Below are 14,159 nucleotides of genomic sequence, written 5' to 3'. Positions count from 1 at the left end.
TGACCTCAACACCTTCCCAGGGCAGGATAAAGGTGTGTGCAATTGTGTCCTCTATAAATCCACACCCCAGTCTGAACACATCCTCAGAATCACGCCAATGTTTGTGTTGGAGCAATTTAAGCACCAGTCCATTTGGACAGATTGACATTATTTACATATTATGACCACATTGTTTACAAATCTCATTAATTCTTATATTCTTCAGCTCCTCCCTTCTGGCAGGCGCTACAGAACTTTGTTTACTATAACCGCCAGACACAGGAACAGTTTCTTTCCCCAGGCAATCACCCTGATTAATAACTCACCATAATTATATTTCCTGATTCATATCTATAAGTACTGCATTATCAGAACTGTCAATCATCAAATCATCTGTATATATTACACACACTACTGCTGCTATATACTGTACAAAAAGCATAATATTGCACAATATTGTTATTTGCACTCCCACACTTCATGTACATAACTGATCGTTCATATTCTGTATTCATATTGTAAGAAATTACAGAAATTGCACCCAAATTTCCACTCCAAGGTACACATCTAAAAGAGCTCATTCCTAAAAAGGTTCAAGTATCATAAGGTAATACGTTTAGGACTCTAAACGTATAAACCTGATTCATTTATAAATATGGGAATGGCAGCAGGACATCAAGGATCACCATGAATAAAGGGTTTACGTGACTGCGATTACCATTTAAAGTGACAATTTGACTGATAACAATTGTAACAATAACAAGACAAGGTATACTTGACCGTGATTAACATTTAAAGACATCTGGCTAAATAACAAGGTGTGACCCAGCTATTTGGGAGACACTCAGATCCTACTCTCAATACACATTGAAAGTAGAATCTCATTTAAACTACAAAGAGGAAAGCAGTTTAAAATGTGTGAGCAGGATTTGCTCTGGGTTTGTGTTCCTTCTGACTCCGACGAGCCCAAAGTCGCCATGTATTTTGTCACTGCTATGCTGGAATAAACTTCTTGTTCTTTATTAAGATCTTCAACATCATCGTCTTATTTTTACACTATGCATTTTTTTCTTACAATATTTAATACTCTTACAATATTTTTTCTTACAATATTTAATAATATTTAATTTAATTACAATATTTAATACTTTTGTCCTAGACCCATAAATGAGGTGTCAAATCGACCGGCTCATTGAGGAGAGGTGTGCTATCTATTTTGTAAGCGATCAGAATTCCAGAATTCCCAGTATGGAAGTTCAAAGGGGTGTTTTTTCCCCATAGACTTGACTGGGGAATCTCTCTGTAGATGTGCTAACATCCAAAAGAGGGCAGCAGACACCAGTGAATCTGTCAGATCACACAACGTTGGAAGAAAAAGATCAAGGACGGAAGTACATTTTTCGGTCAGAAACGCGTTTTGGATTAAAAGGCTTACATATTCCAGTTCCTTAGACTCTTGGGGATTTTTTACAAGCATTTGTTTTGGAAAATATTACCCCAGTGAAGAAAGGTAAGCGCCGCCTATTTCCGGTGACTATCAAGTTGGATTCAATTAGTATGATGGCTATAAATCATATTATGCTTTGTGTGTGGGCTTAATAAAATCCCGAGAGTCTAAGCTTTCAAACAATATAACATTTAACCGTGTATTTAATGCTTAAAACTGGTGGTGGCGTGCCTTGGACGGCACGGCGGTCACATATGTTGTTGTTTCTGCCATTTGTATAACTTTTTGTGTAGTATCAGTGTAGTTTTTATATTTTTTATTTCACTTTAAACTAATGTCCTTTTAAGAACAGCAACGGCTCTTTTAAGAGCCACCCATTAATTAAAATTAAGCGCATTTTTTCTTTGTCTCCTCACATTACATAATTTTTTTTAAACATATGACACGTATATCACAAAGAATGATAAGAATGACTTTAATATAATAAAGCTTGGGTATTGTTAGACGTGCCATTCTTCACATTAGTGAATCAATACATAAAACCACAAAGGCTTTTTCGTGTTCCTGGATGGCATAGTGGACAGCAAATCCGTTTAGCATGCAGAGATTCGGGGTTTGAATCCACCCTTCGACAGTTTTTTTTTCTAAGACTTTATAATAAAGGTTCATTAGTTGACATTAGTTACCACATTACTTAACATGAACTAATAATGAACTGCACTTCTACAGCATTTATTCATTTTGTTCATGTTAATTTCAACATTTACTAATACATTATTAACACCGTGTTAACATTACTTAATATACTGTGAACTAACATGAACAAAGAGTAAACTTTATTTTAACAAAGATTACTAAATACAATAATTTATTGCTCATGGTTAGTAAATATTAGTTAATACATTACATTTGAACTAATGATCCTTATTGTAACGTGATTATATTTTTTCCCAGTAAAATCAATGATTGATGCTTTAGTTCAAGATCTTCATGGCGCTTGTTTCAGGAAAAGATAAATGGATTTTCAGGTGTGCTCTTTTGTTGCAGGTGAGAAACTAGTCTGCAAATATAACCATAGTAACTGTGCAGCCATACCCTAGCAACCATGTAGTGCACCTTACGAACCATATTGCAATATAAAGAAGCCATATCTCAGTTACACAACATAAAACACTCAGCACGATGAGGGGAACTGACGTCACGTGTAGCTCCGCCCCCAAAATAATCGAAATCAAAAATTTAGTACAACATGGACATGTCATATATCAAAACACTCAGCACGATGAAGGGAACTGACGTCACGTGCAAGCACGTTCACATTTTCTTTAGGAAATGTACCGTTCTAGTTATTATTATTATTATGTTGGCTTTGTAGAAGCCAACATTCTGATTTCTGTTATAAGCTTATTATTATTATTATTATTATTATTATTATTATTATTATTATTATGTTGGCTTTGTAGAAGCCAACATTCTGATTTCCGTTATAAGCTTATTATTATATATATTATATACAACTCTCACCTCTGGGCAGAGCTTCAACTAGATCCCGAGGGAGGTTGGAGATATTGAGTCCGAGTGGACCATGTTTTCCACCTCCATTGTCGATGCAGCCGCACGGAGCTGTGGTCGTAAGGTCTCTGGTGCCTGTCGTGGCGGCAACCCCCGAACCCGGTGGTAGACCCGGAAGTAAGGGATGCCGTCAAGCTGAAGAAGGAGTCCTATCGAGCCTGGTTGGCTCGGGGGACTCCGGAGGCAGCTGTTAGTTACCGGAGGGCCAAGCGAGCTTCAGCCCGAGTGGTTGCAGAGGCAAAAACTCGGGTCTGGGAGGAGTTCGGGGAGGCCATGGAGAAGGACTATCGGTTGGCCTCAAAGAAATTCTGGCAAACTGTCCGGCGCCTCAGGAGGGGGAAGCAGTGCCCTGCTCACACTGTTTACAGTGGGAGTGGGAATCTGCTGACTTCGACTGGTGACATCCTCGGACGGTGGAAAGAGTACTTCGAGGATCTCCTCAACCCCACCAACATGTCTTCCATTGAGGAAGCAGAGGCGGAGGGCTTGGTTGTGGACTCGTCGATCCCCCAAGCTGAGGTCACTGAGGTAGTTGAGAAGCTCCTCGGTGGCAAAGCACCGGGGGTGGATGAGATCCGCCCTGAGTACCTTAAGTCTCTGGATGTTGTGGGGCTGTCTTGGTTGACACGCCTCTGCAACATCGCGTGGCGTTTGGGGACAATGCCTCTGGACTGGCAGACTGAGGTGGTGGTCCCTCTGTTTAAGAAGGGGGACCGGAGGGTGTGTTCCAACTACAGGGGGATCACACTCCTGAGCCTCCCCGGAAAAGTCTATGCCAGGGTACTGGAGAGGAGAATTCGGCCGATAGTCGAACCTTGGATTCAGGAGGAACACTGGACCATCTCTATACCTTCACCAGGTTGCTGGAGGGTTCATGGGAGTTTGCCCAACCGGTCCACATGTGTTTTGTGGATCTGGAGAAGGCATTTGACTGTGTCCCTCGTGGTGACCTGTGGGGGGTGCTCTGGGAGTATGGGGTTCAGGGCCCTCTGCTAAGGGCTGTCCGGTCCCTATATGACCGGAGCAGGAGTTTGGTTCACATTGCTGGCAGTAAGTCAGACTTGTTCCCGGTGCATGTTGGACTCCGGCAGGGCTACCCTTTGTCACCTGTCCTGTTCATTATTTATATGGACAGGATTTATAGGCGCAGTCGGGGGCCGGAGGGAGTCCGGTTTGGGGACCACAGGATTTCGTCTCTGCTTTTTGCAGATGATGTTGTCCTGTTGGCTTCTTCAAATCAGGACCTTCAGCATGCACTGGGACGGTTTGCAGCCGAGTGTGAAGCGGCGGGGATGAGAATCAGCACCTCCAAGTCCGAGGCCATGGTTCTCAGCCGGAAAAGGGTGGTTTGAGAGTGGAGGATCAAGTGGAGGAGTTTAAGTATCTTGGGGTCCTGTTCACGAGTGAGGGAAGGATGGAGCGGGAGATCGACAGGCGGATCGGTGTATCTTCTGCAGTGATGCGGTCGATATACCGATCTGTTGTGGTGAAGAAAGAGCTGAGTCGCAAGGCAAAACTCTCTATTTACCAGTCGATTTACGTTCCTACCCTCACCTATGGTCATGAGCTTTGGGTCATGACCGAAAGGACAAGATCCCGGATACAGGCGGCCGAAATGAGTTTCCTCCGCAGGGTGGCTGGGCACACCCTTAGAGATAGGTTGAGGAGCTCAGTCACTCGGGAGGAGCTCAGAGTAGAGCCGCTGCTCCTCCACATTGAGAGGGGTCAGCTGAGGTGGCTCAGGCATCTGTTTCAGATGCCTCCTGGACGCCTCCCTGGGGAGGTGTTCCGGGCATGTCCAACCGGGAGGAGGCCCCGGGGAAGACCTAGGACACGCTGGAGGGACTATGTCTCTCGGCTGGCCTGGGAACGCCTCGGTATTCCCCCGGAAGAGCTGGAGGAAGTGTCTGGGGAGAGGGAAGTCTGGGTGTCCCTGCTTAGACTGCTGCCCCCTCGACCCGGCCCCGGATAAGCGGTAGAAAATGGATGGATGGCTTATTATTATAATTATGTTGGCTTTGTAGAAGCCAACATTCTGATTTCCGTTATAAGCTTATTATTATTATTATTATTATTATTATTATTATTATAGTTATTATTATTATGTTGGCTTTGTAGAAGCCAACTGTCACGCTTGTGACACGGTGAGACAAAGGCGAGTGAGGATCCAAATGCAGTTTAAGGTTTTAATAAACAAAACACAAACAAACAGTAGGCAGGCAAAACAGATCGGGACACTGAACAGGAACAGAGAACGACACAGACCAAACACCAACACAACCACAAACAACGACCAACAACAGGGAAGTGAACAGACAGAGTAAATATAGTAGACAGGAGCCAATTACAAAGCAGAGACGATTAGAGACAAAGACAAGACACCTGGGGAAGAGATGGAATGTAATTAGTGTCCATGGTGAGCAATGAGTGGGCGGGGCAAACAATTAACATCAGGGAGAGACGGCAGACAGAAACAAGGGGAAAATACAGACAGACACGTTACAGAGCCCCCCCCCCTACGAGTGGCTTCCAGATGCTCCCAAGTCCACAAAACCCAGTCTAGGAGGGTGGGGCGAAGGCGCAACCAGGGTGGGAGGGCGGGTCGGGTTCGTGTAGTGGTGGCGCCCGCTGAGCTGGAGGCCGGGGTGGCGCCGGCAGAGCCGGAGGCCAGGGCGGCGCCGGCAGAGCCGGAGGCCAGGGCGGAGCCGGCAGAGCAGGAGGCCAGGGCGGAGCCGGCAGAGCAGGAGGCCAGGGCGGAGCCGGCAGAGCAGGAGGCCAAGGCGTCGCCGGGAGAACAGGAGGCCAGGGCGACGCCGGCAGAGCAGGAGGCCAGGGCGGCGCCGGCAGAGCAGGAGGCCAGGGCGGCGCCGGCAGAGCAGGAGGCCAGGGCGGCGCCGGCAGAGCCGGAGGCCAGGGCGGAGCCGGCAGAGCCGGAGGCCAGGGCGGAGCCGGCAGAGCAGGAGGCCAGGGCGGAGCCGGCAGAGCAGGAGGCCAGGGCGGTGCTGGAGGCAGAGCAGGAGGCCAGAGCAGGACCGGGGACCAGGGTGGTGCTGGAGGCGGAGCCAGAGACCAGAACGGAGTTGGCAGCCAGGGTGGTGTTCTGGGCCTGTGAACAGAGACAGGAGGTAGAAGGGCTGGCAAGTCCAGCGAAGCAAAACACAGGAAAACAGAAACATGCATAGGTTCAGGCCAGGCAGAGAGTTCAGGTAGTTTGGGTGTCATGATGTCGACCGCGTTCTCTGACTCAGTCATTTCGGTCGACCCGGCTGATTCGGCTGGTTCCGTCGGCTCGGCCGGTTCCTTCGACCCGGTCGGTTCCGTCGACCCGGTCGGTTCGGCAGGTTCCGTCGACCCGGTCGGTTCCATCGACCCGGTCGGTTCGGCAGGTTCCGTCGACCCGGTTGGTTCCGTCGACCCGGTCGGTTCGGCAGGTTCCGTCGACTCGGTCGGTTCCGTCGACCCGGCTGGTTCCGGCGACCCGGCTGGTCCAGCTGGCGGCTTAGGGACCTCAGCCGAGCTCGCCGGTACGGTAGCCATGGGAACTGGCTCAATCACGGGTGTGCACGGGACTGGTCTGGGCGGAGGCACTGTGGAGCATTCAGGCGTCCGTGGCTGATTCCACTCTGTGGCCCACGGACCCCGATGCTTGCTGCCCCCCCCCAAAAAAATACTTACGGCCGGCTTCCGTCTCTACACTGCTCACGCTCAGCGCGGACCCGCCCAGGAGCAACGCCAAGTTGACGAAGTCCAAGAATGACTCTATCTCCCGGCTAGATGGCATTAAATGGCGTACCTTGCTCTCCAGTCCATGCCTGAAAATGTCTTTTAGGGCCTTCTCCCCAAAGTTGACCTCGTTGCACAGGTCCAAGAATACCTCCGTGTATTCCTCGACTGGGGCGTCCTCCTGACATAGACAAAACAGGATTTCTGCTGGATCCATGTGGTTGGTCGTTCTGTCACGCTTGTGACACGGTGAGACAAAGGCGAGTGAGGATCCAAATGCAGTTTAAGGTTTTAATAAACAAAACACAAACAAACAGTAGGCAGGCAAAACAGATCGGGACACTGAACAGGAACAGAGAACGACACAGACCAAACACCAACACAACCACAAACAACGACCAACAACAGGGAAGTGAACAGACAGAGTAAATATAGTAGACAGGAGCCAATCACAAAGCAGAGACGATTAGAGACAAAGACAAGACACCTGGGGAAGAGATGGAATGTAATTAGTGTCCATGGTGAGCAATGAGTGGGCGGGGCAAACAATTAACATCAGAGAGAGACGGCAGACAGAAACAAGGGTAAAATACAGACACATTACACCAACATTCTGATTTCCGTTAAAAGCTTATTATTATTATTATTATTATTATTATTATTATTATTATTATTATTATTATTATTATGTTGGCTTTGTAGAAGCCAACATTCTGATTTCCGTTATAAGCTTATTATTATTATTATTATTATTATTATTATTATTATTATTATTAGACAAAAATTTATTTAAAAAATGCGGCCAAACTTTACAAATCTAATTATGTTGGCTTTGTAGAAGCCAACATTCTGATTTCCGTTATAAGCTTATTATTATTATTATTATTATTATTATTATTATTATTATTAGACAAAATTCCGGCATTCCCGGTTCGGAAACTCAAAGTGGCCTTTTTTCCCATAGACTTCCATTATAAACTTTTGAGGTTTATAACTCGACAAGTTTTCGAGAGATTTACACCGAACTCGGACAGGTTCTTTAGGATCTTACTCTGGACAAAATTTTTATTCCGGAGTTCCGACAGAATTTTCAGTTTTCCGTAGTCGACGATCGAACATCCCATAGACTTGAATAGGGAGTTCCGAAAAGTCCTCTAAGCTCTCACACACAATACATCCAACATTAAGAATTGCATGTACTGTTCTATGCAGTATAATAAGTAGAATCCCATAATGACTGCAGTATTGACATGAAACCCTCCAAACCCTCAGTAGCCACTTTTTGCCAAAAGTATTGGCACCCCACCGGGTATTCTGGTGACGTCACTCGACACCACGTGACGTCACGTGTAGCCCCGCCCCCAAAACAAGCGAAATCAAAAATTTGCACAACATGGACATGTGACATATCAAAACACTCAGCACATTGAGGGGAACTGCCCCACGGGTATTCTGGTCACGTCACGTGACGTCACGTGAAAATTGAAAATTTGCACAACATGGACATGTGACATATCAAAAAACTCAGCACAATGTGGGGAACTGCCCCATGGGTATTCTGGTCACATCATGTGGGGCAGTTCATGTGGGGTCACATCATGTGTGGCAGTCACATGACATCATGTGAAAATTTAAAATTTGCACAACATGAACATGTGACATATCAAAACACTCAGTACAATGAGGGGAACTGCGTCACGGGTATTCGGATCACGTCACATGCTCATGTCATGAGTCAGCGCTGATCCACAAGCTACTAAAGTTACTCACATTCAGTCATGCCTGACAGCCCCTCCGACTCTAAATAAACTAATATCCCGGAGTATATGTAACTCCTGTACACTGAACTGAGACATGTTGTGCTGAGAGAACTGTGAGCTCAAGCTGTTGATAGTGCGCATGCGTGAAACACTGAACCAATACAGCGAATCATCAGTACACTGAACTGAGAACTGTTTCTTTCGGACACGTCCAAGAACCCATAGATATATATACACTAGATGTTGCCTTGTATAGGGCAGTACATTGGAACATATGCGTCAAATGAGCCGCCATCTTGGTACGGGGGACCCCCTCCTCTCTTAATGCATTAGTGTCAATGTAGGCAAAGAAATAAAATCACCATGGATTGTCATTAATGTGATTCTAGTTTTTTTTGGTTCGTTCCAAAGGTCAGACATGTATTTACCATTAAGTCCAGAGAAAATTTAAGGCTTTGATATTAAGAAAATCTACTTTTTCACAATATAATGCATAGTGCTAGTAGGTGTAAGTTTATTACTTACATTCTTCCACTTGAGTAATCTTCAAATGAATTATCAGTACTTACCTTATAGCCTACTGCATGCAACACTGCTACAATGGTGTAACTATACATGTTCATTTAAATATTTAAATTGTATTGGTTTATTAAATATGATACACAAATTCAAGAGGAACATAATGTGAAAGTTAGATAGTCGAGGTGCCAAAGACCATTCAATCTTATATTTATTCCTTTCCTGCAATACTTTTGCCAGATTAAAGTATATAAATAAAGTCACATAAACCAAAAAAAAAAAGTTTGACTTTGAGGCTGAACTTGTGTGTTACACTGCCAACCTAACTGGTGACATCCTTCCAGAACTGTCAGCTGAATTAACCCTTTAAAAAAAGTGTTTAGTGTCCCTGCAACTTGTCCATGACTGGCGTCTCTGTTTATCACTTGGGAATCTACAAACAGATTCAGATTATTTTATTTAATACCATGTCAGCAATCAAAAGCTATTTTCATGGCAAAATTCAATTACAAAAATACAAATATCATATGCATGCAATAAAAACAAAACAAATATAAACAGCAAGTCATTCATTCATTCATTCATTTTCTACCGCTTTATCCGAACTACCTTGGGTCACGGGGAGCCTGTGCCTATCTCAGGCGTCATCGGGCATCGAGGCAGGATACACCCTGGACGGAGTGCCAACCCATCGCAGGGCACACACACACTCTCATTCACTCACGCAACCACACACTACGGACAATTTTTCGAGAGATGCCAATCAACCTACCATGCATGTCTTTGGACCGGGGGAGGAAACCGGAGTACCCGGAGGAAACCCCCGAGGCACGGGGAGAACATGCAAACTCCGCACACACAAGGCGGAGGCGGGAATCGAACCCAGACCCTGGAGGTGTGAGGCGAACGTGCTACCCACTAAGCCACCGTGCCCCCAACAGCAAGTCATATTATACATTTTTTTATTTTAATTAACAAAAAAAATCCAAATCTTTTTCAGACATAATGTCATTAAATATGTCCTTAAGTGAAGTAACTTGATAAAAGAGCATTCTGCTTGTGTTAAGTCCAGGACAATCTAATATAATACGTTTGAAAGATAAGGGAATCTTACAAAACATACACAAAGTTGGGTCTTCACTTTTAAGCAAAAAAGCATGGGTCAATTTTTAATGTCCTTATTAAGAGCTTCGGAATCTACAGACATTGTCTGTTTTCCTAACTGTCAAAAACTAAAGGGTAACTAGCATGGATTAGCTGCGGTGGATAACCAAGGACTGAAACAAACCAACGTAACCAGAAATATAATTTCCTACCATTCAATATCATAAAACACATTCTCACTTGCGAAATGTAATCCCTTGCCGTCTGGTTTTTAGATTTCTTTCGTTTGAACAACCAAACGCAGCACAGAAGTCCGGCATCGTCCATGCATTTGAAGTAAAGGAACACCGTACAAAGATGGCGGCGGTTTTGACGCATTTTTAGGACCCCAAGGCGACATCTAGTGTATAGATATCTATGCCAAGAACCGATGAGCTGTTGATACTGCGCATGCTTGAATAACTGAACTGATACAGCGAATCATCAGTACACTGAACTGAGAACTGTTTCTTTCGGACGCGTCCGACATACTGAGAACCGATGAACTGTTGTTACTGCTCATGCGTAAATCACTGAACTGATACAGCAACAAATGGAAATGGTTATGATTTAACATCTTATCAACGTATGAGTGTTTATCTCAGTTGCATTAGTTTTTGAAACAACTGATGGAGCGAAAGAAACATTTCAAAATTATTTTGTTTTTTTGTAAGTTTTTGTAAGTTGATTAAGATTAGTTTATTAACTTTATATCTTTAAGACACGTAAAACACACACTTCACATCAATGCCTGTACTGGGTGTTTTTTTTTTTTTGCAAAACTTAAATGTAAGAAACGTAATAACTTTTCGAATGTGTTAAATTGATTGTATTAATATCTGCCGGCAGCGGCGGGATGAATGAATATACGTCATGACGTTATGACGTAAAAGAACTGGTGAACTGGATTATTGAACTGGTTCTTTAAAACCATAGATATCTATGCTTTAAAACAAACTGTCCGAAAGAACCGTTTCGCGGAAATGAACCGAACTTCCCATCACTAATACCAACTGTGTCCTGTAGGGGTCAGCCTATTGAATCAGCGGGCAAAGACAACGACGTAGTGAAACGGAAGTGAAGATATATATTTTTTTTCCTTGGTCGAGACCGGCAAGATGGCTGCTGACACGCAGGTTTGTGTGCGAATCGTGGCATGAATTTATGCTTTGCTGTTGGGTCTTTACATGTTTTAAATATATTAACCACACAAATTTAAAAAAGAGTGATATGGAGTTATTTTGTGATTGCTGTTCTTAAAGATACATCACAACAAAGTTACTATGCGAAGAGATTTCACACAGCACTGAACGAAGCCATGCCAAAGGCTAAGCTAATTTAACTGCTATCACTTTGCCAACTATATCACTGTTAGCGTCACAAAGATGATTGACGATTAGATCACACCAAGTAAACAGCTAAATTGGGTTAGCTATCGTGACCGTTGAAACTACAGAAATTAATTTCTACACGAACACTGAAAATGTGTCCTAAAATGTTGCGAATGTTTTTTTACATAATTTTTTGGTATAATTGTAGTGTTTTTTCTCCAAATCATGAGCACTAATCTATGTATCCATTAGTGTGTTTGCCTTGGCAATGATAGCAGTAACACACTTCGATGTAAATCTGCACAGAAACAAAAAAGTGCTTAGTTATTTTAAAGACCAAAATTTGACACACAAATATTAAATAAAATATTTAAGCAGTACACATTTCATCTAGATGATATAGATACAACATGGTGTTTTTGATGACATTCCACCCAAGTTTTTGTGAGTGAAAGTACTTTTTGCTGCTCAGGTGTGTTCTGTTACATTAAGCAAATAATTTCTTTGAATGCAAGTCATGTTGAAGCTGAAAATGAAATTTTCAATGTAACAAATGGAATGTCCTGAAAAAGAAGGAAACCACTGACTAACAACCTGACTTTGAACAACTTCCCAGGGCAGGGTAAAGGTATTACAACTCACTTTTCAGGAAATACTTTCAGAACAGAAATATGGAGACTATATCACAACCACTTATCAGAAGGATCAGCAGACCAGCTTGGAGTTCACAAAGAAATCCATATATGAACTACAAAAGTTCTGGATCTAATATGGACCTCTACCAAAGCAATAGAAAGGCCACAATGTTCAGAAAAGTTCTGCACTTGATCCAAAACCTATAAGTATTTTGGTCAAACACTTTGGAGGTAGTGTCATGGGCTTGGGCTTGCATGGCTACTTCTGGAATGGAATCACAAGTCTTTACTGATAATATAACTCATGATGGTAGCAGCAGAATGAATTCAGAAGTCTCCAGAGAAATTCTGTCTGCAAGTGTACATTTTTACTTTACAGAAAAATGCTTACATTGTTTTTGGTGGGACCTTTAACATGCAGCAATACAATAGTAATAATCACACAACAAATAACTTAAATAAGGGAAAAAACTAAAGGATTTTTAGACTGGCCAAAATAAATCACCAGACCATAACACTACTGAGCATGCATTTTACTTCCTAAAGGGTAGAGAGAATCTGGCCAAAACAAAATGCAATCTCAAATAATTAGTTTGTTATATAGTTCATCAGGATAGGGTTGGTGCCCTCAAAGTTTCCAAGTTGTTTAACATATGTATAACATATGTATATGTAATATAAATATCAGTAATCTTTTCATCTCGAACCCAAATGTTTTCAGTGTATAGCAAAAACAAAAGAAATAGCATTTGTCATATCTTTCAATAGCAAGCTGTTATTCCTCTGAAAGGCCACAGTTATGTTTAACTGGTGCTAAGCTTGTGTAGGCAAAAATATTTCAAAGTTTAATTATGGAAATGTAGCTATTCTTATAGACTTTCAATAACTAACAAACTGACTTATAATTGCAATCTCCTCAGTGTGTTTTTTTCATTGTTCATTTAAGGCCTTTTTCATTTCCGTTCATTATACAGCATGCATTTCAGTCTATAAGACTGCTGTTTAAAAGCAACAGCAGTGGTCATGTGATGACCAAAACAAAATATCCTTAGGCTTTTTTTGTCTGTTTTAACTTATGGACTGTTTGTATATCTTACTTTCATAGCAAGTTTCAGACACAATGAAGAAGTTTGCCATGAAAGTGACAACATCGAGTGTTAAAGAGCGCAAAGACATTTTAGGAGAACTGAAGGAATGCATTAATGGAAAGAGTGAGTATGCATAGATTCTGTATTAAGTATTCTTTAAACCCCATGACTCGATTTAAGTTTTGTTCCCATGTTCTTTCAGGTCTGCCTGAACCAGCTATCAAAGGACTATGCAAGCTCTTTTGTCTTACCCTTCATCGATATAGGTGAGGGGAAATAAAATGTCCACGTTTCATAAATGTATGGATGAAAGGACTCAACTAGAAAAGAAGAACATTGTTCACCATGTCATTAGATGATCATGAGTTTGAATTTTACTTCGATGATGAATTGTGACCATGTTCAATATCTTGTCAAAGCTGAATGTTATTTTTGATTTGCCACAGGGATGCAGCTTCTCGCCGTGCTGTGCTTTCTGTTATTGAACTACTGGCCCGAACACAGCCTCATGCCATTGCTGCCCACCTAACAATTAACTTGCTCACCTGTGGAGTTGTCAGTAAGGGCATAATGCCAGGGTATGATTATAAAATTCCTACACTTGCTTCTTATTCTCTTACTCTTTTATAGAGAAATTGTATACGTTTGTACAATTTAGATTATATTTTGACTTTTCCTGTTTGACTGTTTCCTGATTTCCACTGGCCTCATATTTGTTGCCTTGTTGATTTTGTTAATGGATTGATTCTCATTTGTTAATGCAGGAGGACCACAGCATCCGCTTCTTGCTCTGCCCTGCCCTGGATTTGCCTAATAGTGCGTGTAGTCTTCCCTATACCAGAGAACAGAGAGGCACCCCACTGGGAAAAAATGGTAAGCTTATTCTGGAAATGTCATACAGTTCTTTTTTTATTCCTGTTATTATTGATTTGGTTATAAAAACCCAAGGAATACAGAATGTA

At 42.7% G+C, this 14,159-nt stretch overlaps 1 protein-coding gene across 2 annotated transcripts in view; it reads left to right on the top strand.

Annotated features, from left to right (window-relative positions):
- Positions 1–11,124: 11,124 nt before the first annotated feature.
- gcn1 (GCN1 activator of EIF2AK4) overlaps positions 11,125–14,159 on the top strand; it is a 50,998-nt gene continuing 47,963 nt past the window's right edge. For both annotated transcript variants that reach the window (XM_027166880.2, XM_027166879.2), the window contains exons 1-5: positions 11,125–11,279; positions 13,215–13,320; positions 13,400–13,463; positions 13,644–13,775; positions 13,962–14,070. In XM_027166880.2, coding sequence (XP_027022681.2) covers positions 11,262–11,279; positions 13,215–13,320; positions 13,400–13,463; positions 13,644–13,775; positions 13,962–14,070 — 429 coding nt within the window. In that variant the 5' untranslated portion in view covers positions 11,125–11,261. The remainder of the gene's footprint in view (positions 11,280–13,214; positions 13,321–13,399; positions 13,464–13,643; positions 13,776–13,961; positions 14,071–14,159) is intronic.

Source organism: Tachysurus fulvidraco, chromosome 14 (genome assembly GCF_022655615.1).
Source record: "Tachysurus fulvidraco isolate hzauxx_2018 chromosome 14, HZAU_PFXX_2.0, whole genome shotgun sequence".
Taxonomy (NCBI): Eukaryota; Metazoa; Chordata; class Actinopteri; order Siluriformes; family Bagridae; genus Tachysurus; species Tachysurus fulvidraco.
Note: the sequence above shows the minus strand (reverse complement) of the source record. Positions and strands in the feature narration are given on the sequence as shown.